At 28.6% G+C, this 25,565-nt stretch overlaps 1 protein-coding gene across 12 annotated transcripts in view; it reads right to left on the bottom strand.

Moving 5' to 3' along the window:
* The window catches only part of LOC129905734 (protein turtle), a 703,160-nt gene that overhangs the window by 104,694 nt on the left and 572,901 nt on the right, over positions 1-25,565 (bottom strand). For 10 of the 12 annotated variants that reach the window (XR_008770639.1, XM_055981294.1, XM_055981293.1 and 7 more), the window contains exon 4: positions 1,491-1,612. Coding sequence is in view for 11 of the 12 variants with exons in the window: in XM_055981294.1 (XP_055837269.1) it covers positions 1,491-1,612 (122 nt within the window). In the remaining variant the exon portion in view is untranslated. The remainder of the gene's footprint in view (positions 1-1,490; positions 1,613-25,565) is intronic. The other 2 variants (XM_055981296.1, XM_055981299.1) reach the window with 1 other exon arrangement.

The raw sequence follows: 25,565 nt of genomic DNA, 5'->3' as shown, positions 1-25,565 counted from the left end.
AAGAAAAATTAATTAATTAGTAGAAATGCACACCCAAAAGTAAGGGAAGAACAAAAAAAAAAAAAAAAACACAATTTAATTCATAAACCAAACACATTTTTTTTTATGTATGCAAATTGTATTTATTGTATTTTTTTTTTGTGTTTGATGGATTTACCCTTTTTTAATGATTTGATGTTATGGATTTTTTTTTTCTATGATTAGATTAGTTATTAAAAACTAAAAAAAAATTCTCAAATCCTAATTCTTCTCTCACTCTCTTTTTTTCATTTTTTTCATTAAATAAATTATTCAATTTTTCGATTTTTGTGTGTCTCTTTTCTGTAAAAAAAATTATTGGTTTCGTGTACTTTTTTTTTGGAAAATAAAATTTAAAGCAAAAATCAAAGCTTGTATATGGATACTTTAATTTGTGTAAAATATATTCTTTTTTGTTGTTTAAGTTAAAATTTTTTTATGGGAAAGCGAATATAGAGATTATATTATATTTTGTGTAACTATGAAGCGATCATATTTTACTCAAAAAAAAAAAATTTAATTATTTATTTTTTTTTAATTTTCAATAAAAATACGTTATACAAAAAATGTATAATAATGAAACAATTAAAAAAAAATTCAGTTAAAAACTTTTTTTAAAAAGGATTTATTCAACTGAATGGATTCGGAAAAAATGCCGTTTCATGGATAAATGATTAAAAAAAAGTTAAATTCACTAATTAAACAACAAATTTATTTGACAGCCAATTTTTTGTTTTAAGTATTTTTTTTTTTGTTTTTTTCATTTTCAAGCCAATAAACCACACAAATTAAAACTATACACCATTCTTGCATTTTATTTTTTTTTAATTTAAAATTAAAAACAAAATTTAAAAATTAAATTTTGAAATCTAATTGATTTTATTATTATTTAAACTTTCTAAACGACAAACATTTAGAACGATTTTGTTAAGGATATTTCAAGAAAATTATAAAATATGAAAACATAATCATCTATGAATTGAATGAAATGTTAAACTAAAAAAATAAAATTAAATCAAAGACCGTTAAAAATGGACACATCAACGCGACATTATATGAATAAATTTAAAATTTAAATATTTTCTTGTTAAATAAAAAAAATAAAAATTATGTATACTTCTAAAAATGTTAAGTTTTTTTATTTTTCTGTTTCTTTTTTATTTTGTTTATCAAGCATTAAATACTCACGGAAGTTTTTTTTTTTTTATTTAAAAAAATAATAAAATATTTTTTTTCTCATGTATATGTTTTTTTTTTTTTAATTTTTTTGTATTTTGTTTTCTATGTCAAATAATATCGTGGTTTTATTTTTGTTAATATTTTATTTTATTGTTTTTTTTTTTTTTTTTTGCTTGGGGATAACGGTATTTGTTACGTTCATATTACACGCATTTTACATTTAGAATATATGGAATAAAAAAACAGACGATATTTTTATTAAGAGAGTATAGAGAAGATTTTTGATATCGTACCGTTTCGCTCACCTTCTTGTCCCACTGCAGGACATATGGCACTGGATGATCGTTGGGAAATTCGACGTGACAGTTGAATATAACGCCTTCACCAAGGATTGCTGTAATGTGTACAGCATCTTCTGCAAAGATACAAAAAACAAATAATAGAAAAATTGGTTAATACAAGTTTTAGAAATTTAGAAGTGGGATATACATAGATTAAGTAAAATTTATTTTTGTATCAATAAAATTTTGACATAAGAAAACAAAAAAAGTGATTGGGAGGAGGGGAAGCAAAAAGAAATGTCAAAGAAAAAAATGTTACACATACACCATAGTGACCCGTTGATTTATTTGTATAAAATTTATTTTTTCTGTTATTTTTTTACAGAAAACCATTTTCATCCACAAAATCGAAAATAATCATATCTACCTACACGTAAATATTCGTTCAATCTTTTCAAAGATCTATTAAATGACCCATTTGTTGCTTAACATAGTCGTTTGTATGTGTTGGAGTAAGGAAAAAAATGTATCTAACTAAATCATCCAAAATAACAAATTCAACATTTCAACAAAACAACAAATTGAACAACTAGATTCATCTTTTCATTTTATCTTCCTAGCACCTGACATCTGACAGGAAGATAATCAACATGGGTATTGAAAAATCTCTGAAGATATCTACTACCTTTATCACTTTTTTAACACACAGATACATATGTACTTCTATTTATATCTGGTTTATCCTGCAGGTACATGAAAATCAATCGCATTTATTTAAAGTGTGTTGTTGTTTCTATTTTTAGTTATTCGTTTTTGCCTTGCACTATGAATAAACTTACATCAGTTTTTTACTATCGTCCTTTTCGAGTGCATATGTATATTTGCGTGAATGTATGTATGTATTTGTATAAAATATTTTCAACAAGAGTACGATGGCCCCATTTCCTTTTTTTTTTTTGCTAGCAAAGTGTTTCCGAAACCTTTTCTATATCGCACAGGAAAGCACATACCTTTAACACTTGTATTACTCTCTTTCTCTCTGCATTGCACAGTTATACACTCTTTTCGAGGGTCATTTGTACTATTGAAGTGTTGTAAATTACATCACGTTACGGTGATTGGGTGTATCCATCTATAAGCACTAAAGAATCTTTAGATACATCGATATAACAATTGTGTGATCAGAAGAAATGGAAAAAAAAAAAATAGAACTTTTGCAATGAACAGATGGGAGTAGAAGATTTAAAGGAAGACCCCATCATGAAGAATTGTGACTGATAAATACACATCTTTTTTTTAGGTTTTTATCAATTTGTTCAAATTGAGAAAGAGTTTTTCAGATATAGTGGATCTAGTAAGAACTTTCTTCCAATATCTAATATTTTGGTGGTTTTTTTTTGACGTGATAACGTCTTATAAATCGATGAACCATGGCAGCCACCACAAAAAAGTGACGCCATTTTCAAACGTTACACTCTCGCACTTTCGCAGTGCGGCAAAAATTTCAATTAAAAATTAAAAATAAACTATTAGAGATACAAAAATCTTCTATAACTTATTTGAAAGATAATAACCTAAAGTTGAATACATTTGAAGGGTTTTTAAAAATTCCTTTATTTAATAGGGTAAACAGGGGTAAAACGGAAAGATAAAATTTGGGCTAAAATCTAAACGCAAATTTGTAGAGAGTTGATTTTTTTGCTATAGAGTTTTGTTTGAGTTGTGCACGTGTTGGGGCTATGACAAAATGATGATTTTGGGTAGGGAAAATTTTTTGTTGACAATTCTAAAGATGCCAGGTGAAAGAAAAAAAAATAAGGGTCCAATACGGATTTTTTTCCAACACTTTGCGTTTCGAAATATGAATTTTTGAAAAACACCTTATTTTTAAGGGGTAGTTTTTGATTTTCAAACTTAAAGGTAATATAAGTTTTGGCATTATGCAAATATGTGCGAATTTTTGGAATCTTTAAGTGAGTTTTGACTGAATAACGGAAGAAAAATGTTTTTTAAAAACACGTTTTTTGACCGTTTTTAACCGATTTTCATTGTTTTTTATTTTTATCTTTTTTTCTTTAATAGATACAGAAATAAAGTATCAGGAGTAATGATAGACCATGACCACGACTAAATGTGTGCCAAGTTTCAATCATTTTCGTAAACACAATTTTGAGATAACGGTAAAATAAAATTTTAGAATTCAACAAGTTATAACTTTTGACCAAGAGCAGATAGAAATTTCATTAAACTTATATGAGCATCCTGATACAATTACCTTTCATTTGATATCACACATAACGGTAGACTAACTACAAGCTACACAATGTTAAATCAAGAAACTTGCGAAGAACCTCAAAACACCAGTAGAGATCTGTTGCCAGTAATCTCAGTCTGGAAATTCGACATGGTTGACTTGAAAAATTCTAACTTCTCTTGTAGCCATCTTTGAAATGAGATTGATACGTCATATGATAGGTGAAATAATAAGCTTTCACATGGTATAAAATTTTTTATAGGTTGTCAAACAAAAAAATTGATTCCATAGCGTGAGGACATAAAAATAAATGTTTTTTTGCTTTTTTTAATGAAATTTGATCGAGTTCAAAAAATTCTAGCTCTTTTTGTAGATGACTCATTGACCTGATCGATATATATATTTTGAGCTAAGACAATAAGCTTTCAGATTGTATAACATTTTGTATAGGTTGTTAGGGAAAAAATGGAATTAATGACGTGAGAAGATAAAAATTCATGTTTTTTTTTTTGGTGAAAATGATTGTTTTCAATAAATTATTTTTATACTTTTTGCGCATTGTACAATTTTATTCTTAAGAAAATAATAAAAATACTTGGCTTTTAAATTGCATAATTTTTTGTGTAAGCTTTTAAAATAAAAACAAATAATATAATGAGAAAATGAAAAAGGTATTTTTTTTTTTGCTTTTTCTTGTAAATTATGATTGTTCAAAATAAGTAAACGCTTCAATTGACTCATTTTAAACAAAAGCACACAACCTGTTTTCTGACGACGTTATCACGTAAAATCATCGTCCGTAAACCCGCTTTACAGACAACCTCTTTTTTTTAACAATATAATACACATAAAAAAATAAATACAAGTTCTGATAGAATTATGTGACGAAATGTCATAGCTAAGAAAGATAGATATTTTTCATCTTTTCATATTTATTTAATTTATTGTCAGAACTTTAGTTTATTTTTACTGTGAATTATATTGGATAAACAAAATTAAAAAAAAAAAAAAAATATAAGATATCGATATATTTCAAAAAGCTCGAAAACAAATTTTCAGAAATTCCTTTACGATTTTACACTTCGATTTCTTTATAATTCACACTCATTTTTTTCAATAAATTAAAATTGTGGGTTTCTTTCGTATTTTTATAGCTATCATGAATTGACTAACACTAAAATTATTTTTCGTTTCGTTAAGCATTTAAATATTAATTAAAAACTGTCAACGACCTTAAAGTATATTCACTAAAAATAAATATCAACCTGCACTTTCACCTTTTTTCCACCTCAAGGGAAACATTTCAAAATTTAGTTTTCTCTCATTCCTGAAGGTTCACTTAATTTTCTACCTGGAAGCTTCCCCCAAGGCAATACAACCAGGATAAGTAATGACAACCCAATTTAATTGCAAGTTACTTAAATAAAAAAAAAAAAGTGGTAGAAAAAAAACCCCTCCAGATGTAGTATCTCAAACCTACAACAACTATATTGCACAGAGAAGGAGGCCATTTTTGTCCTTGTCAACGTTATCGTTGGGTTCTATTATTCTTCCACTTGACTTTTCTTGTAATTTTGTTCTTTCTTTCTTTCTTTTTCTTCTTCTGCCGTGTGTTTCTCTGGGTAAAAAGATGGTGTGTATTATGTCAACCCAAAACGGAAACAATAAAAAATGAAACACATTTCTTTCATTTTCTTTCTCATGACTTCTGCTACATAAATAGCATGATCAGTAGCAAAGTCTTGAAGGAAAAAGACTAAATGCAACAAAAAAAAAAAAAAAAAACAAAAATGTTCTTTGTATAAATCAAAAATGTTTTATTATTTAACATGCAAACGAATCTGGGAAATTTTTCTGTCTTTTCAGTTTTTTTTTTTTTTTGTTCACATTTTTTTAAGGGGTTGATATGACACACATTTATTTTTCGTCAGTAGGTACCCTTTGAGACCACCAACCCCTTTCTCCTTTTTTTCTACCTAAGGTAGACTATAAAATGAGATAGAAGATGCCACAAACTTGCCATCCATATATTCCCCAAGTGTGTTTGTACAAATTTAAAATCGAGGGTTGACACAACCACTGGGGAATTCAAGGTACCTTACTCACATAATATTCATCCCCATTGCTTACCACCTCAACATCTCTCACTGCTGCTACCGCCGCATATTCATCTGCATGAATTAAATTACCCACGAGGATTTGTTCAAAAATGTGGGTCCTTGCGTCGTCGGTCGTAGTCGTTGTCGTCATATCGTCGTCATCGTAGTTGAGTTTGAAATTGTACGAGAGTTGGGGTTTTTTGAGGGAGGCATACGCTCACAGACAGAGAAAACTTCTGTGATGACTAGAAGTGGCTGAGTGGCGGCGCGGTCGGTGATAGTGGTTATGGTGGTGGTGGTGGTGATGGTTGTGCGGTGCGGTATAGCAGGAGCAGCGCGGTATAAAGCAAGTTAAAAGCAAGGACGCAAAAATATATATTCTGCAAGTGAATAATTAGAGCAGAAAATTTATGATTCACTGGGATGCTTTCGTCACCATCATAGTTGGTTGGGTTGGCCCGATACGATGCGACGACCAAGTCATGCCATCTCTCATACTCCAGATATTATATACATTTAGTTTCCACCCCAGCCAACTTTTGAATGGCTCAAGTTTAAGCACACTCTTTGCCAACTGACACAAAGGAATCAAGTCGTTGAAAATGACAGAAGTATCAAAACGAGAGATGTGTTTAAGCCAGTTAAGGGTTTACCTATAAATTCTTCTTAATTAATGGCCGTTCATACACTTAGTATCCTGTTAGAGCGTTTTAAAATTATAACGAGCAGACGTTTTTTTTTTTTTTTTTTCGTGGTACGAGTGAAGGTGATTATAGATTTTTGACAAGGATTTCTGCAATTCATAAAGCATTAAGATAAAACGTGAATTTTTGGTATGAAACTTTTAAATTTTAGATTTTAGAGCGAAATTCAGAGTTGTCACCGAAGTAAAATTTTTTATTAAGTACAAGTCTGAGATTGTTTTTTTGAGTTTTTGTTGGAATTCATAAGCTAAAAGTTAAAGAAACCCTTAGGTTTTGGTAAAAGTATTTTAAAATTATGCAAATAACTCAAAAACTTGATAATTTTGGGGAAAATGTAGGTATACTTGTTTTTGAAAAATATTTTTAATTTGGGTTATCAACGAAGTTAAATAATAAGCTAACAATAGAATGGAGTCAAATAGCAATTAATTTGAAGTGTATGAGGTTTGTATGTTAAGTATTGAAGTAAATTTTAGTTTAATATAATTACATATTAATTTTAAAAGAAATTTAAACAACAAACAAAATTGTTTTTAAAATATCGTAAAACAATCGATCCGGGGTTGTTAAAAATCATTTTTGAAAATATGTATTTGCTTTAAATTATAAGCTAAAAAAATTTATTGCACTTAGAATTCAAAAAAAAAAAAAAAAACAAAATTTATTGAAAATGCTTCAAAGACCAAAAATACTAGATTTTGAAAGTCCATATTTTATCCAATTTTAGCCGTATTCAAGTTTTGTGACCATTATGTTGAAAGATAAAGTTTCTTCTTCTCTCCTTTACTTGTTCAATATCTATAAATGTTCAAATGATAAAAACAGAACATTTAGTAAAAACATCAAAAATTTCATTTTTTCTCTTTTGTGAATAGTTTTTCTTAAGTTTTTTACAATATTTCAATTTTAAAATTTTTTAAAAGGATACACATCGATAGGAAATTTAATTATCTACAAAATATTACGTCATACAAATTTTCAAATTCAGCTTGTTTTTCAAGTTATAGACAAAAACTCAAAAAGTAACAGAAAAAGTCGAAAATATTGATCGTTACAAAAATGGTCATATCTTTATAATTTATCCATAGATTTTGAAGAAAATTATATTTTTATCTTTTCCATGAAAAATTTAAATCAATGAGGATTCGAAAGATTTTGATTTTTTCTTTCAGTAGTTTTATTTGCAGAAATTTCCTTTAAAAAATCGATTTTTTAAAAAAATGTTTTAATACATTGCACTTAAACATCTGGAATGACCCAGAAAAGTTGTTCTAGTGTTTTTTTGCTTATTTATTCAGCTTTCAGGTGCTTTCTGTTCAGATTAGTCGTTTATTACTCTAGATATAGCTCGAATACTAAGTGGGCTAAAAAAAAACAATGACCAAAAACTTTGAAAAATTATATCTTGAAAACCTATCCATAAATATTTTTTTAAATAAGATTTACGAGTTTTCTGGGCTCAAATCTATACGAAAAGTATAACGGCACTTGGAGTCGAAAAATTTTTTATTTTTTTTTTGTAAACAAGTGTTATTACAAAAAAAACAGGTCACCGGTAAATTTATCGAATAACAATTCATCGAATAACAATTCATCGAATGGCAATTCATCGAACACAATTGATCGAAAAAACAATTCACCGAACAACAATTCCTCGAATGACAGTTCGTCGAATAACAATTCATCGAATAACAATTTATCGAATGACAATTCATCGAATGACAAATTCATCGAATAAATTATTAAAAATCATAGGTTGCCACCACAATATCGTGACATATCTTTTTGTAAAGCTAGTAACTTTTACTCTAATTTTGCATTTAAATAAAACCGTTTTATTAAACCTTTTTTCCAATTTTTTTTTTTTTTTCAAACACAAAATTTTGAAAAAAAAACTAAAACAAAAATTTCAAACTAATTTTTTTCAAAATTTTATGTAATTAAAAGCTAATTTTGTTTTCAAAGATAAATTTTAACATTCGTTTTTAAGGAAGCAAAGAAAACCCGATGCAAAAATGTATTGTCGTTTTCGAGAAATTAATAAAAAAAAAAAAACAAAACAACTTTTTTTTAAGAAAACACTTAATTATTTGTTTTACGTGGTTGATTTAGTGTTCATTTTCTTTTATTTTACGATGAGTTTGGATGCATTTTCCGCAAATTCTTCGAATGAAAATTCTTCGAATGACAATTCCTCGAATGACAATTCGTCGAAAACAATTTATCGAATCACAATTCATCGAATAACAAATTCATCGAATAAATTACTAAAAATCATTGGTTGCCACCACAATGACGTGCCATACCTTTTTGTAAAGCTAGTAACTTTCTCTTTTAGTTTGCATTTAAATAAAAATGTTTTAGGGAATTTAAAAAAAATTCAAAATTTTAAAATTTTTCTAAGTCCTAAATGTGAAATTTTTTTAAGTCCTCAAATATGAAAAATTTTTCTAAGTCCCGAAAAAAAATTTCTTAGTCCAAAAATATTTAAAAAAATTCTATTTCATATTTCACGACTTAATAAAATTTTTCACATATTACGACTTAGAATAATTTTTTATATTTTTGGACTTAGAAATATTTTCAAAATTTTTAGTTGAAAAAAAAATTCTTAAAACATTTTTATTTAAATTCAAAATAAAAGTAAAACTTGCTCGCTTTACAAAAATATATGGCCATTGAATGAAAATTCTTCGAATAACAGTTCCTCGAATGACGATTCCTCGAATGACAATTCCTCGAATGACAATTCGTCGAAAGCAATTCATCGAATGGAAAATTCATCGAATAAATTATTAAAAATCATAAGTTGCCACCACAATGACGTGCCATACCTTTTTGTAAAGCTAGTAACTTTCTCTTTTAATATGCATTTAAATAAAAATGTTTTAGGGAATTTAAAAAAAATTTCAAAATTTTTCTAAGTCCTAAATGTGAAAAATTTTTCTAAGTCCTGAAATATGAAAAATTTTTCTAAGTCCCGAAAAAAAATTTCTTAGTCCAAAAATATGAAAAAAATTTCTATTTCATATTTCACGACTTAATAAAATTTTTCACATATTACGACTTAGAATATTTTTTTATATTTTTGGACTTAGAAATATTTTAAAAATTTTTAGTTTGAAAAATTCTTAAAACATTTTTATTTAAATGCAAAATAAAAGTAAAAGTTACTCGCTTTACAAAAATAAATGGCCATTGAATGAAAATTCTTCGAATAACAGTTCCTCGAATCACAATTGCTCGAATGACAATTCGTCGAAAGCAATTCATCGAATGGAAAATTCATCGAATAAATTATTAAAAATCATAGATTGCCACCACAATGACGTGCTATACCTTTTTGTAAAGCTAGTAAACTTCTCCTTCAGTTTACACTTAAATAAAAATGTTTTAGGAAATTTTTAAAAAAATTCAAAATTTGAAAATTTTTCTAAGTCCTAAATTTGAAAAATTTTTATAAGTCCAAGAATATGAATAATTATTCTAAGTCCAAGAAAAGTACGGGAAAGTAAGAATTTTGCTGGGAAAAAATTCCAAAATGTATTTGGACTCCAGAACTCGAAAGAGTATCAAGATACCAGCCGAAAACCCTCATTTTGCACACTCGGACCTAGAGTCATTTGGCCGCAATTTAGTTTTTTATAAAAATTTTACTTTTTCACATAACTCACGTATTTTTGAATCTACATAAATAAAGTGTATGGAAAACTTAAAGATAATTTAATTTCCTACAATATATGTTAAATAACTTTTTTCGATTATCCCTCCGGTTTAAGAGTTAGGGTGGTTTTTTTCAAACACGTCAAAAGTCGATTTTCTTATTTTTGTCATATCTTTTTTATTTGAGCTTTTTTTGAAAAATAAATTGTAGTAAAAGTTGTAGATCATTTTATTACCTTCATTTACTATATTAACGGTTTTTCGATTTGACACACTGTTTTCGATCTGTAGGCAATAAACTTCAAAAATTGCAATTTTTTATATAGGGACAAAGGTATTAATAAAGGTTAATTTGCATATAGTCCATTGAAATGTTACATTAACCTTGCATTTTGGATAGGACAAGATATTTTTGTTTTGATGTGTAGGGGGGGGGGGTAATGTGAGTATACAATCTAGTTTTTGGGGTTGAAAGCCCCCCAATTTGGCCGCCATCTAAGAAAAAGGGTTAAAAACGGTTTTTTTTCGATATATTGGAAACCGTTCGTCTCACAGAAAAAATATTAAGACTTTTTTTATTGCAAATTAATTTTTCTACAATTTTGATTAAGGGACTTTTTTCTGTAAAATTGAAAATAAAGAAGTTATTCTTCAAAATAGATTACCATTTTCAAGAAAAAATATTTCATTTGGCCTTATACCAAATTGTATTTTTACTTGCGATATAGGTAGTATACGTATAGTAATGAAACAAAATTGAAAATGAGTATACGAAATTGTTTGCAGTAAAATTATCTTCAAAAACATTCTTAATATTTTTTTTCAATAATAGTATTAAAAAAAAGTTATGACCCTACAAAGATTTTTTCTTGAAAATGGTAATCTATTTTGAAGAATAACTTCTTTATTTTCAATTTTACAGAAAAAAGTCCCTTAATCAAAATTGTAGAAAAATTAATTTGCAATAAAAAAAGTCTTAATATTTTTTCTGTGAGACGAACGGTTTCCAATATATCGAAAAAAAACCGTTTTTAACCCTTTTTCTTAGATGGCGGCCAAATTGGGGGGCTTTCAACCCCAAAAACTAGATTGTATACTCACATTACCCCCCCCCCTACACATCAAAACAAAAATATCTTGTCCTATCCAAAATGCAAGGTTAATGTAACATTTCAATGGACTATATGCAAATTAACCTTTATTAATACCTTTGTCCCTATATAAAAAATTGCAATTTTTGAAGTTTATTGCCTACAGATCGAAAACAGTGTGTCAAATCGAAAAACCGTTAATATAGTAAATGAAGGTAATAAAATGATCTACAACTTTTACTACAATTTATTTTTCAAAAAAAGCTCAAATAAAAAAGATATGACAAAAATAAGAAAATCGACTTTTGACGTGTTTGAAAAAAACCACCCTAACTCTTAAACCGGAGGGATAATCGAAAAAAGTTATTTAACATATATTGTAGGAAATTAAATTATCTTTAAGTTTTCCATACACTTTATTTATGTAGATTCAAAAATACGTGAGTTATGTGAAAAAGTAAAATTTTTATAAAAAACTAAATTGCGGCCAAATGACTCTAGGTCCGAGTGTGCAAAATGAGGGTTTTCGGCTGGTATCTTGATACTCTTTCGAGTTCTGGAGTCCAAATACATTTTGGAATTTTTTCCCAGCAAAATTCTTACTTTCCCGTACTTTTCTTGGACTTAGAATAATTATTCATATTCTTGGACTTAGAAAAATTTTTCAAATTTAGGACTTAGAAAAATTTTCAAATTTTGAATTTTTTTAAAAATTTCCTAAAACATTTTTATTTAAGTGTAAACTGAAGGAGAAGTTTACTAGCTTTACAAAAAGGTATGGCACGTCAATGTGGTGGCAACCAATGATTTTTAGTAATTTATTCGATGAATTTGTTATTCGATGAATTGTGATTCGATAAATTGTTTTCGACGAATTGTCATTCGAGGAATTGTCATTCGAAGAATTTTCATTCGAAGAATTTGCGGAAAATGCATCCAAACTCATCGTAAAATAAAAGAAAATGAACACTAAATCAACCACGTAAAACAAATAATTAAGTGTTTTCTTAAAAAAAAGTTGTTTTGTTTTTTTTTTTTTATTAATTTCTCGAAAACGACAATACATTTTTGCATCGGGTTTTCTTTGCTTCCTTAAAAACGAATGTTAAAATTTATCTTTGAAAACAAAATTAGCTTTTAATTACATAAAATTTTGAAAAAAATTAGTTTGAAATTTTTGTTTTAGTTTTTTTTTCAAAATTTTGTGTTTGAAAAAAAAAAAAAATTGGAAAAAAGGTTTAATAAAACGGTTTTATTTAAATGCAAAATTAGAGTAAAAGTTACTAGCTTTACAAAAAGATATGTCACGATATTGTGGTGGCAACCTATGATTTTTAATAATTTATTCGATGAATTTGTCATTCGATGAATTGTCATTCGATAAATTGTTATTCGATGAATTGTTATTCGACGAACTGTCATTCGAGGAATTGTTGTTCGGTGAATTGTTTTTTCGATCAATTGTGTTCGATGAATTGCCATTCGATGAATTGTTATTCGATGAATTGTTATTCGACGAATTGTCATTCGATGAATTGTTGTTCGGTGAATTGTTTTTTCGATCAATTGTGTTCGATGAATTGTAATTCGACGAATTGTTTTCGACGAATTTTCCGCAAATCCAGGAAAAGACTATATTCTGTAGGCACAACTAATAACAGCTTAAGTAAAAAAAAAAAATTAAGTTTTACTATAATGTTCCTCTTTTTTTTAATTTGCCTCAAAAAACAACTCAATCTTTTCTTAAGATAAGATAGTTTTAATCTATGTTTTTTTTTTGGTTAAAAAATTAAAATTAAAATTAGTTTTAGTTAAAAAATTAAAAATTGGAAAGCATCATAAGATGACTGAAAAATGTTTGTCTTAACTCACATAAGCGGTTATTGTTTGTGGCCACAGTATTATATTGACGTCCAAAAATCCTTAAAAAAAACAAGATGGCTTTATAACAGGTTACTATACTGATACATAAACTTTTTTACGCAGGTAGGGGAAGGTGGCCTAAAATGCATCAGATCTTTCTACGAGTCATTTAAAACCCTGTTCATATTGGTTGCTCGTCTCCTTACTGTAGTTTTTGCAACTTCGAATGTTTTGGATGCTTTTTTCCAGACATCCAGGACTTCCTCTCTGTAGATCGTTTATATTAAACAACCATTTTCAGTATATAAAGATGAAAATGTGAAAGTAAGTATAAAATGGTATGTGAAATTAGATATGCCATTTTACCCGAGTACTAAGTAGGCCATTTTGCCCATTTTGGGTTTATTGAATTTAAACTTTAAACCGAAAAATCTAAAATCGTTTTAAGCCAACTTATTTCAATAAATTAATAAGAAATACGTCATGACTTCTTTTTCCAAAATACAATATTTTTTATGCATTTTTTTGGCAAAAACAAATTTCACACAATTTTAACGAATGTACTTTTTGGGGTGGTTTGAGACAGTTTGACCTGTCAAATTTCAAATAATGGCTTGAAGTTGCGAAAATTTCGTATATGTCGATTTTGCCAGATATACTAAAAAACTGAGTTCATAAAACTTTCTAATAATATTCGATTCTACGATTTCTAACAAGAGTGCCATTTAACCTTGGGGTGCCATTTTAGGCCACTTTCCCCTATTTTAAATGAGTTTTTTTTTTAAATCAAGATCTAAAAATTTGAACTCACTTTTATATTAAATTCCATTTTATTACATGAGCTATGGGATCAACTATTAGGTATGTGAATTACATGTTTTTTTTAATAAAATATAAGAAAATAATATTTACTAGCCGACCCAGCACCCAGCCCTCGAAATTCGAGTGCCAATTTCTTTATTTTTTTTTTATTTGCAACAATTTTGAACACAATTATCAGCGGTGGCGACGCAAAACTGAAAATTCTACTTCATGAGAGTACTATAAGAATATAATATACAATGATTCAACCTCCACCAACATCACTCAAATTTGTCATTTACACCATTGTATATATATTTCTGGGTTCTTGTCTTAGCTTGTAGAAGTTCAAATTTCAGGAAGGGAGAGGGCGTTATTTATCGCACTTCCAGTTGGAATGATATTTGTGGTATGGGGAACTTCCACCAAATGTCATTTCTGGGCTGGTGAAGATTAAAAATGAGAAAGAAGTGCTTCTAGTACTTTTCCACTTGGAAAAGCCCCATTCAGTTTTCCAATAAAATTTTAATGAATGCGTTCAGATATTTATTAGAGATTAAAGATAAGTTCACATTTTATTAAAGGTGCGTTCAGGTGTTGATCTTCAATGTATACCGTAGTAAAAAGGTAATCCATGGTACTGTGTGTGGCAGTGAAATTTTAAGCAAAACATCCCTTTGAAAGTGAGAATCGACATGTTTTAATCAAACAAATCAATTCATAAGGCTTTACCACACCAACTGCGTCGCACGACAACGTTTTTTTTTATGTTAAAGCCATAACTACAATGACCTAAAAAGTGAAAAGGTGGGAAATTTAAAAAAATAAAATTTTTTTTATTTCTTTCTAGCGCTATTTGTTTTTTGAAAAAACTACAAAAATAATTTTTGAAACCAAAAAATAGGCTTTCTGCGTCATTATTTTTAATTTTGTGGTTGGAAAAACTGTCACAAAATGAGTTTGAAAATTTTAACTTTTTGCAAAAACCGGCCGTTGTAGTTATACCTTTAAAAAGTTAACTTAACTGAAAAAGTGTGAAATTTACAAAAGTAAATTTTTTTTTCTTTCTAGTGCTATTTGTTTTTGGAAAAAACTACAAAAATTTTTTTTAAAAGAAAAACTAAGCTTTCTGCATCATTATTTTTAATTTTGTGGTCGGAAAAACTGTCAAAAAATGAGTTTGAAAATGTTCACATTTTGACTTTTTGCAAAAAGTGGTCGTTGTAGTTATATCTTTAAAGCCTTAACTACAATTACCTAAAAAGTAAAAAAGTGGGGAATTTACATAAGTACAAATTTTTATTTCTTTCTAGCAATATTTGTTTTTGGAAACATTTTTGGAAAAAACAACAAAAATTGTTTTTGAACCCAAAAAAAAAGGCTTTCTGCATCATTATTTTTAATTTTGTGTTCGGACAAACTGTCACAAAATGAGTTTGAAATCTATCACTAGTTATACCTTTAAAGCCTTAAGGCTTAACTACAATGACCTAAAAAGTGAAAAAGTGGGAAATTTACAAAAGTAAAAAAATTTATTTCTTTCAAGCTCCATTTGGTTTTGGAAAAAACTACAAAAATTGTTTTTCAAATCAAAAAATAAGCTTTCTGCATCATTATTTTTAATTTTGTGGTCGAAAAAAACTATTAAAAAATGAGTTTGAAAGTTTTCACTTTTTGACTTTTTGCAAAAAGTGGCCGTTGTATTTATAGGTTTAACTGCATTGGCTCACAAAATGAAAAAGTACAAAAGTGAAAATTTTCAAACTAATTTTTTGACAGTTTTTACCTTAAAATCAAAAATAATGATGCAGAAAGCTTATTTTTTGCTTTAATAAACTTGTAAATTTACCTTTTTTTCACTTTTTAGGTTATTGTAGATTAGGAACGTTTTTGTTAGTTTTCCCTGAACCTCATAAGAAAAACGCTTTGTCATGCGGCATTTGGTGCCTTTTATGCAAAAATGTAAACGTCTAAAAGTGAAAACTTGGTAAAATGGTAAAGGAACTGTCAAATTCTTATGATCTTTCAAGAGAGAAAAGGACGAAGATAGATTTCATTGGTATCAAAAGTGTTTACAAAAGATTGGACCTTAGTAATAGACTCGATTTTAATAGAATTCGATTTTAACAAAAAAAATTCATGGTAATAAAACAAACATCTTACATCTAAACTTAGATAACTAAAAAAATGAAAGTTAATAATAGTTAACATGCGATCTTAAAACAACGCACCAATGTGAAACCACCTTAATGTTTTTTGATTTTCGCTGAATACTTTCATTCATTTATACAGTCATGAATGACATTTCATTCCAGTCGATTGGAAATTTTCCAACAGATATTCCAGTTGTTTTTGTTTTTTTTTTTTTTTTTTCATATGGAATTTTAATTTGTTTAATTTCATTATTTCGGTTAAGAAAATGTAAAAAAAAGTGATTCTGCACTTCTAGACGTCATTCTTTTTCGTTCGGTGTATAATTTATCCCCCTTAGGTTTTTGTGGGCCCGGTATTTTGTACCACAAAAACCATGTTCGCCGTTTTATTATATGATGATGATGATGATATTGGAATTCAAATAGAAATAATTAAAAATAATGTTTTTTGCATTATCACCATGTTCATTATAAAATTCCGAGTAAATTATATTCAAAACGATATCTCATCCAACTGACCATCAGAATTCGTAAATCATATTTTTATCAAAAACATAGTCAAAATTACCATTTCATCTGGGTTAATTTTAAATTTTCAAAAAAAAAAAAAAAGATTAATGTATCCTCTGGCACTGACAATCCAAAACCCAAAAACACAAAACATTCCTCAAACACAGCATTGCAGATAAAATAATTTGAATTTTTGAATATACAATCAATTGTGAATTGTTTTTTTGTGAAATAATAATAAAAAACAATTTATTCACATATCCTCTGACTCTGTCATCAACATCGTGCGTGGACTTTTTGTATATTTTCATAACAAAATTTTTGATTAAAATATATTAGCGCAAATCATTTTGCCATTGTTCTTTCTCTTATATGGCCTGGCCATTCCTATGCGAATCGTCTATTGTTATTTTATATTCGATAAACCAAAATAACCAAAGTCGTTTGGTTTTTCATATCGCAGTTTTTTGGTTTTCCAAAAAAAAAAAAAAAACATAAATGTAATTCATTCTAAATGAACCAAAAATACATTGTTTGAGCTATTTTTCTTGTCATAACCAGATGATAGATTCGATTTGATTCTATATCCACATACACACACAAACTAGCCTAAATCTCCAATGTATAACATCACCACATTGAGTCAATGTGTGTGTTTATTTTTTGTAGCAAAAAACGAAGCCTGATGGTTATATTTATGTCCTTTGGTTGAGTTCTTCGGTTGGACGCAGACAATTGATCAATAAATAAATAGGATTTATGTTATCCTCGCGAATGAGGTTTAGTTGTACATTGTACTAGACCAGAAAGAGTAGATGTATGTATGAATAATGTACATATTCTACATTAAGCTAAATTAATTTCTAATAAATACTTTTCAATTGTACGAGTATAGAAATGTTTTCGACAACAAAGCAATTAAACATTATGAGGGAATATTTAAGTTATGTTTTTATGGCTTATAGAAAAAAGGCAATCTTGGTAATTAGATAAGTTGGACATACGGTTTTTTTTTTCTAGAAAAGACAGATCTTTAAATGTAATAAATTTTATGATGTGAAAGGGTGTTTTTTTTTCGAAGAGACAGTAAAATCTTTAATTGGTCCCAAAAAGCCAATGATTCATTTTATTTTTGGTTTTTATGACAAATTAAACGTTTATAATTAAGTTCTTAGACGTTTTACACGAATCATTGGCTTTTTGGGACCAATTACAGATTTTACTGTCTCTTCGAAAAAAACACCTTTTCACCAAAATTTTTTGTATGAAAACTCTTTAATCTTGCTTTCTATCCCAATTTCAATGTTTTTACTAAATTTCATTAACTTGACCCATCATTTTTGTTTTCACTAAAAAAAACACCCTTTTAACCATGGTTATTTTATAGACACTTTAGATTCTTGTTTCTAATCCTAAAAGTAAAATAATTGCTGAATTTCAAAAGGGTACCACTAATCTATTCTAGTATTACCTACACGATTTTTTAAATATACCCATAATTTCTCTACATCTAAAAAAAGCACCCTTTCACATGAAAAAAATTAAAGATTTCTTTTATTCGTAATTCCCATAGGAAAAAGAATATATTTAATGAATTTCGTAAGGGTACCTTTTATACCATTGATTTCAATGGACTTATCGCGGATTTTTCCTATTTCCAAAAAAAAAAAAAAAAACACCCTTTCACCTAAAATATTTGTATAGACTTTTTGGGTTATTGGTTTCTGTTATAAATGAAACATTTTTACCAATTTTCAATGGTGTAACAATTTTATCCAAGTTCTTGTGGTACTAATTCCAAATTTCATCATTTCCTAAAAAAAAAACAGCCTTTCACTCAAGATAATTTTGTACACTTTAAAGATTCTTAATTCTAATTCCAAACAAAACTTTTTCACCAAGTTGTAAAAATTAATAAAATTAATAAACCTTTCTTACACATAACTCAACCAATCAAAAAAACACCCTTTCACAAAAAATATTTTTAAGAACTTTTTGAATCCTTTGTCGTCCCTGCTTTATTTAAAACCTTCATCCCGAATTTCATCAGTGTAGCATGTTTTTCACATATGTTTCGGTTATATTTTACCTATTGAGGTCAAAAAACAAGCACCCTTGTTTTTAATCTGAAATTACTTTTCTTAGAGCAATCGTATTGACTTTATTTTTATGTCATTAGATTCAGCATCAAAAAATACCTTGAAAACATATGATGATATTCGACTAACAATTTTTTTCAGTATACTTTTGACCTTCACCCCCTGCCTCTTGTCCGCGAAAAAACACCCTTCCACCTAACTTTTTTTTATAGACTTTTTTTGTACTTGGTACTTATCCCAAAAGCAATCTTTTTGCCAAGTTTCATGAGTGTACCAATTTTTTATGTTTTTAAATGCCTATTTTACGTGTACAATATTCGAAAATAAGTGAAAAATTTGGAAATATTCTTTTTTAATTTTTCTATTATTAAACAAGTCTCAATTTTCAAAAGATTAAAATTCAAAAACCAAAATTTTGATTTAACAAAACAGCTTTTGAAAGTTTTTTTTTATACACAATGTGAACAACACATTAAATGAATGAAAAATGTATAAAATGTATAACAGTTCGAGAAAATGTGTTTATTTTTGGTTGTTTTTTGTTCTGAAAAACCCTGTTTTGTTGAATTCAAATTGTAATATTTTGCGATCTAACTGCAACTTTGTAAACTTTTATACATTTTTGAACACTACAATAACAGGGCAACTTTTTAAAATAATAAACCATTCTCACACTGTAGAAATTTTTTTTGCGGTGTTGCTCTCAAATAAAAGTTAAAAATTGATTTTTTATAAAACTTGAAACTGTTAGTTAATTTGCAGTGAAATGGCTTATGGACTAAACAATATTTTGATAATTAATTGTTCCTAATTATTTTTCAATGTTGTAGTAAAAGATTTGGAAAAAACAAAAATCAATAATGGGAACATTAAGCAAAATACTGTTGCAAAGTAGGGATTTTTCGAAATTTCACAAGAATTTCATTACATCGAAAACTGTAAGGATTTGGGATGAACAAGTTACCAAATTCTGAGAGCCCTTAAGATCCCCTCTCAGCATACTTCGTTTGATCCATTACTTTTGGGACACCCTGTATATTCCGTTTTCAAAAATTCTATTTTTCAAAATAATCAAATTTCTTAAATCACATTTTGTATGACAGGTACCGTTATTTTTGGTCAAAGAAATTTTATTTTCAAACCCTCCTTAGTGGGTTCTAAGTTGGTAATGGATAGGTCAAAAGTCCATATACATTTTTTGTGAATTTTTGACCCACTCAGGGTCGTTATGAACTTTTTTTCATAAGATTAAAATTGACTGTTCTTTTCGTATGGTAAAAAATGGACAGGGTTATTTTATCTAAAAAATAATTCTTTAAACCGTTTTCTTGATTACATTATCTCGTAAGCCATTTTACCGATTTAAACGAAAATTTTTATGCAAAAGTGTTTTGGGAGCCGAAGTTAAAAAATAAAGAAACATTTTCAACAAATATCAGCTTTTGATTAAAAAAAAAAAAAAACTATTAAAAAAAAATTTTTTTCAGCAGGATTATTCGAGAGTAGCGGTCAGTCATGTGTTGATACATAAGTGAAAAGTAAAGGAGAATAAATTCAAAACACAGCTTAAAGAGTCTTCGAACTTAACTAAGAGAGAAAATAGCATCTGCAATAATTTTATTAAATTGAATTTAAATGTTTTTGAACATAAAACTGAGAAAACAATTTCTATCCCTTCAAGTGGATATAGTTTAAATTATATTAGCCCTTCAATTGTTCAACAAATTTCTCCTTCATCATCAAGACATGACGTTGGAATGACATTTAGAAAAAAATAACACACAGATGCATCTATATTTGGACATCATAAATTGTAGTGGCCCTTATATAGAAAGCACTCCATCTAAGCTATCGTTATCACTATAGCCACCTACCACTTAAACTCAACAGCGCTTTCGCGTTTGAGTAGTTTCATTTGCCCACCACTGACTACCGTCCCCCACTTGGACTGATAAAAATATTCCCATTGACGTTTTTTCTAATTTTTCTTTTTTTGCAAAAAAAATGAAACCAGGCAAAAGATGGCTTCCAGAGAGAGTAGGTTAAGTATATATGAACATAGATAGCAGGTTAGTATGTATAAAGTATCTCTATATCCACACGTATGTTTGCAAAAAGTATCCAATCCTTATTTCATCTCTATCACTCTTTCTCTCTCTCTCTGTTAAAGATGCAAGTATAACCGAGAGGCAAGCCATTAGAAAAAGGAGGTATGATGAACAAAAAAAAAAAAAAATCTTAAAAGCTGTCATCATCACTATCACGGTCCTCGTCATCATTACGATAACCATTAGCATTGGTGACATTGTTATCTGTATCAGCAGTTTTCTCTCTGTGAAGTGACATCTTCTAACAAATACCATCACCCAATTACCCCCCTGGTACCTTACCTAACTGTAACTATAGAGACTAAACGTATAAGGCAATGGGGCGGACATTCGTGCAATTTCCCTCATTTTCTAAACTCTCAACAAACCACCCTCTCATATACATATGATGTGTGTAACAAGGGAGTCCTTTTTATGAGTACATTCACACACACACACATATATAAAGCATGCATACAATTAGCTGCTCTAATTAACTGCTCGACACGATTATCATTTTAACAAATAATAATAATTATAAAAGTTGGCAGTAAGCTTTAAATTAATTTCCATGAGGCTTCGTAAAGTGTTTGTATTTTATATAATGTAGGTTCTCCCTTATGTGTGGGTAAGAGTGGTGTTTGAATATATGCTTGTGTGTGCAAAAAAAAAAAGAGTGTCCTCCTTTACTGGCTTAGTTTCTTGTAATAGGGTTAAGATGTTTGTCATTCTATATACCCCAACGTTGCGTTCATTCTTCGAGGGTAAACGTTGCTGATTAGGATTTCAAGTTAAGAACTAAAAATATAAAACAAAAAAAAAAAAAACAATTTGAAAAAATGAAGAAGAGAAACATGACCAGAAAAAAAAAAAAATAGGGACTATTGAGGACACTTGTCCAGCGGCCAACCGCAGTTGATTGCAATTTTTTTTTATTCTGGGTTCCCTTTTTTACAAGAGAAAAAGATGGAGAGACAAAGGAAAAAAGGGATCTCTATGTAGAGAAAAGATGGAACTTTTTTTTTCAATAGCTGCATTAATTTTTGTCCCCGGAACAAATAAAGGACTTTTCTCTGATAGATAGTAAAACTTTTACTTGGCTATATACAAATTCAATGCTCTTTTTTTTTCTTCTTCTGTGTTCTATGGTGTTTTTGGTTCAGAAAATGCTTAAAGAAGAAAAAAATGTTCTTGCAACTTTTTAGAAAAGGTATATTCTTTGGTTTGGAATTTTTTAAAATGGTATAATTTTTTTTTATCACTTTTGAGGTTTTTTTTGTCTTTTTTTGCTGTGGAAAAAGCTTTTGATGTTTGTCGAACTTTAGTTTAACTTTGATTAATGCAGATTTGTTATGAAAATTTGTAGCAAAGAGTTAAAGATATATGCAAATCGGCAATGAAAAAACTAAGGTATTTTATTTTTAAAGATAATAAAAACAAAAATTACTTCAAAAGTCTTGTTTTTACGCAAATATTTTTGAATCAAACATACAGAAAGATTGCATTTTGTGACTGTAGGTAATTACTTGCAAATAAAATTGAGTCATGATCTTGCAGGAAAGGCGGATGTTGGATAGTGATTTGTTACTCAAAAACATTTATATAGGTTTAAATATTTGATTTTGTAACTACCTAATGTTTATTTAATATTGAAATGCAAAATAAAAATCACTTCGACTAATTATAGGTTTAAACTGATTCTGTATTGGAATATTCAACACTAAAATGTTATTAGCCAGCACATTTAAAATTTTCCTAGACAGATCATTAAAGTAATAAATCGTACATTTTCGGGGTCACTGTGGTGTATGCGTAACATTTTTTTCTAGAGACAAATTTAATCATTAGTTATCGCTAGCTATAATAATTTTATCAATTGTGAATTTTATAATGGATTTTTCGTGTCTGCACATAACTGATTTTTCAAGTACCCTTGTGCTTGTGCCGAATGCTTGGCAAAAGAACTGGCTGAAAACTAGAGCTGAATTACAGCAAATACGATTGGTATTGTATGGTATTCTGAAATTGAATGCTAGCTTATATACTTGCATTTGAGGTATGGAAAAACGTAAAATTTCTAAATCTTTAAAAGCTTTAACATCTTCTGTTTGAAATTGAAAAATTTTGATGATCAATTTTATTTTGATTGTTATTTGAACGCCCGTTCTAGGCGAGATATTATATAAACCAAAAAATAATATTTCTCAGAATTCCATTCAAAAAATTAGATTTTTTTAATTTATTTATTTAGTACAGCTTAATACTAGCTTCAATTTATATTAATTTACAAATTTTAACAAAACATTATAGCATTATATTAGGTATAAATTACAAAATCGAGTAAAAATTTGATTGAAATTTAGGAGATATATTAAGTGATTGGTCAAATAAATTATGAAATCTATTATTGAAAACATTAAATAAACTGAACATTACATTTAAAGGAGAAAAACGTTCGTAATTGGTACGATAGTTTGAGATTAATATACTATTGGGGACATTTCTGAAATTGCGTTGAGGAATATTAAAATTAATGCGAGACAAAAGGTGCAAAGAGTCTATTTTCCCATTAATTAATTTTACAATGAACGAAAAACATAAATAAGACCTTCTATTCTGAAGACAAGGCATGTCAATAAGTTTGAGTCTGTCTATGTATGGGGGGAGGTTGTAAGGGTTGTCCTATCCTAAGCCTCTTAAGGCAAACCGCAAAAACCTTTTTTGAACTCGTTCTAGCCTCGCTATGTGACACTCATAATGAGGTGACCAAACCTGACAAGCGTACTCTAGGATGGGTCTGACAAAAGTTACAAATAGCTGTTTTGCAATAAAAGGATCGGAAAACTGACGTGACTCTCTCTTAATCCAACCGAGAAGCGAATTGGCTTTATTGCTTATGGAATTGATGTGTTCAATAAACTCCAGTTTAGGATCAAATAAGACACCAAGAAAAGAAACTTGACTTACATTCGACAATTAAACTCCATTTAACAAATAATTGAAAGGAATTTTAGATAGTTTTCTCGTAAAACTCATAAAATTACATTTATTGACGTTAAGAAGCAAACAATTACGAACACACCAATCGAAAAATGAGTTAAGGTCACATTGCAACATTTCGCAATCACGAACATTAGAGACGGTTTTAAAGATTGTAACATCATCCGCATAAATAAGGCAATTCGAATGTTTCAAGACGGATGGTAAGTCATTTATGAATATTATAAAAAGTATAGGGCCCAAATGGCTGCCTTGCGGTATTCCAGAATTAACACAAAAGTATTTTGATGGACAACCATTGAAAAGCACCAAGTATGATCTATTTAATAAATAAGATTGAAGCCACTTAACAAAGTTTTCATTAAATCCAAGAGCTCTCAAATTACTTAACAAAATTCTATGCGAGAGTTTGTCAAACGCCTTGCTGAAGTCTTTGACAATTTTCGTCAGAATTATCACAGATCGAAGTATCACAGTTTAAAGTATCACAGTTTAAAGTATCACAGTTGTTAGTATCACAGTTAAAGGCGCCTTGAAAAAAGTCTGAAAATAGTTGTGTAATAACTCGAGGGTCATGGCTAGACATTTCATTTGACTTTAGAACAGATGGATATGGACACGAACTTGTTTAGGATTCATTTTGAGATCTCTTTGCACCTTTTGTAAATATTCCAGATACTTTAAACTTGTAATTCTATTAAAGTTATCTCTAGCTAAACAAAATCTGTTGAAGTCTGCTTCACATCGCGATAGCTTGTAGGCTAACCAACATTTATTTCTGTAGTTTTTAAGGTTTTTTACTTCACCATCGTACCAATTTGGGACAGAAGATCTCGATTTTACAACAGAAAGAGGTACGGATTCAAGAAAACAATCAAATAAGATATTATAAAATTCAAAGACAAGAGAATTAACGTTTAAGCAATTATTTAAACATGACCAGTTAACAAGAGATAAAACCATATTTAATTTAACAAAATCAGTTTTTTTTTAAATTAAAAGTATACAAATTTTCAGTGAGATCATTATGAAAATGATCAGAGTCAAGAAAAGTAGAAAAAATAAGTGATGGATGATGATTATCTTCTTTTACTAGAGACTCGCTCGATTTTTCAACAGTAATATCTGCATCTGAAGTTGTCAAAACCAGGTCAAGAATTTTTCCATTAGAATTTAATACATCGTTAAATTGTCGTAGTCCAATTGAAGTTAAATCATCAATAAATTTTGAATCATCGGATCTCAGATTTCCAGCTGGCAACATTTTATTTGTTTCCATACATCGAAACCAAGTAACGTTGCTTAAATTAAAATCGCCTAGGCAGATTAGTTCATCACGATATTCTAATAAGTCGTTGACAAAACTTAAGAACTCATAAGCCTTATTGTAGGCATACTGCGGACTTCCTGGGACAATATACATCGTTACAATATATAGGTTTTTGTTTTTTAAAGATATTTTAACGCAGATAAATTCATTGTCAAGGGCTACAGGAACATGAACTGGTGTAGCTATAAACGAAGATCTTACGGCAATCAAGATTCCGCCGCCTACCGTATCAATATTTGGATCCGAATATCGGTCACGTCTAAAAACATTAAATGTGCTATCAAAAAGTTCAGAGTCTTTGATGCCAGCATTCAGCCAGGTTTCAGTAAGAGAAATGACGTCATAGGAGCAGGAGGTTGTAGAAAAGTAAACCTTGTTGGTCTTAGTCCGAAGTCCTCTTACATTTTGGTAAAAAATGTCAATTATTGGCGAC

Source organism: Episyrphus balteatus, chromosome 1, assembly GCF_945859705.1.
Source record: "Episyrphus balteatus chromosome 1, idEpiBalt1.1, whole genome shotgun sequence".
Lineage (NCBI taxonomy): Eukaryota > Metazoa > Arthropoda > Insecta > Diptera > Syrphidae > Episyrphus > Episyrphus balteatus.
This window is presented reverse-complemented; position numbering and strand designations above follow the sequence as displayed.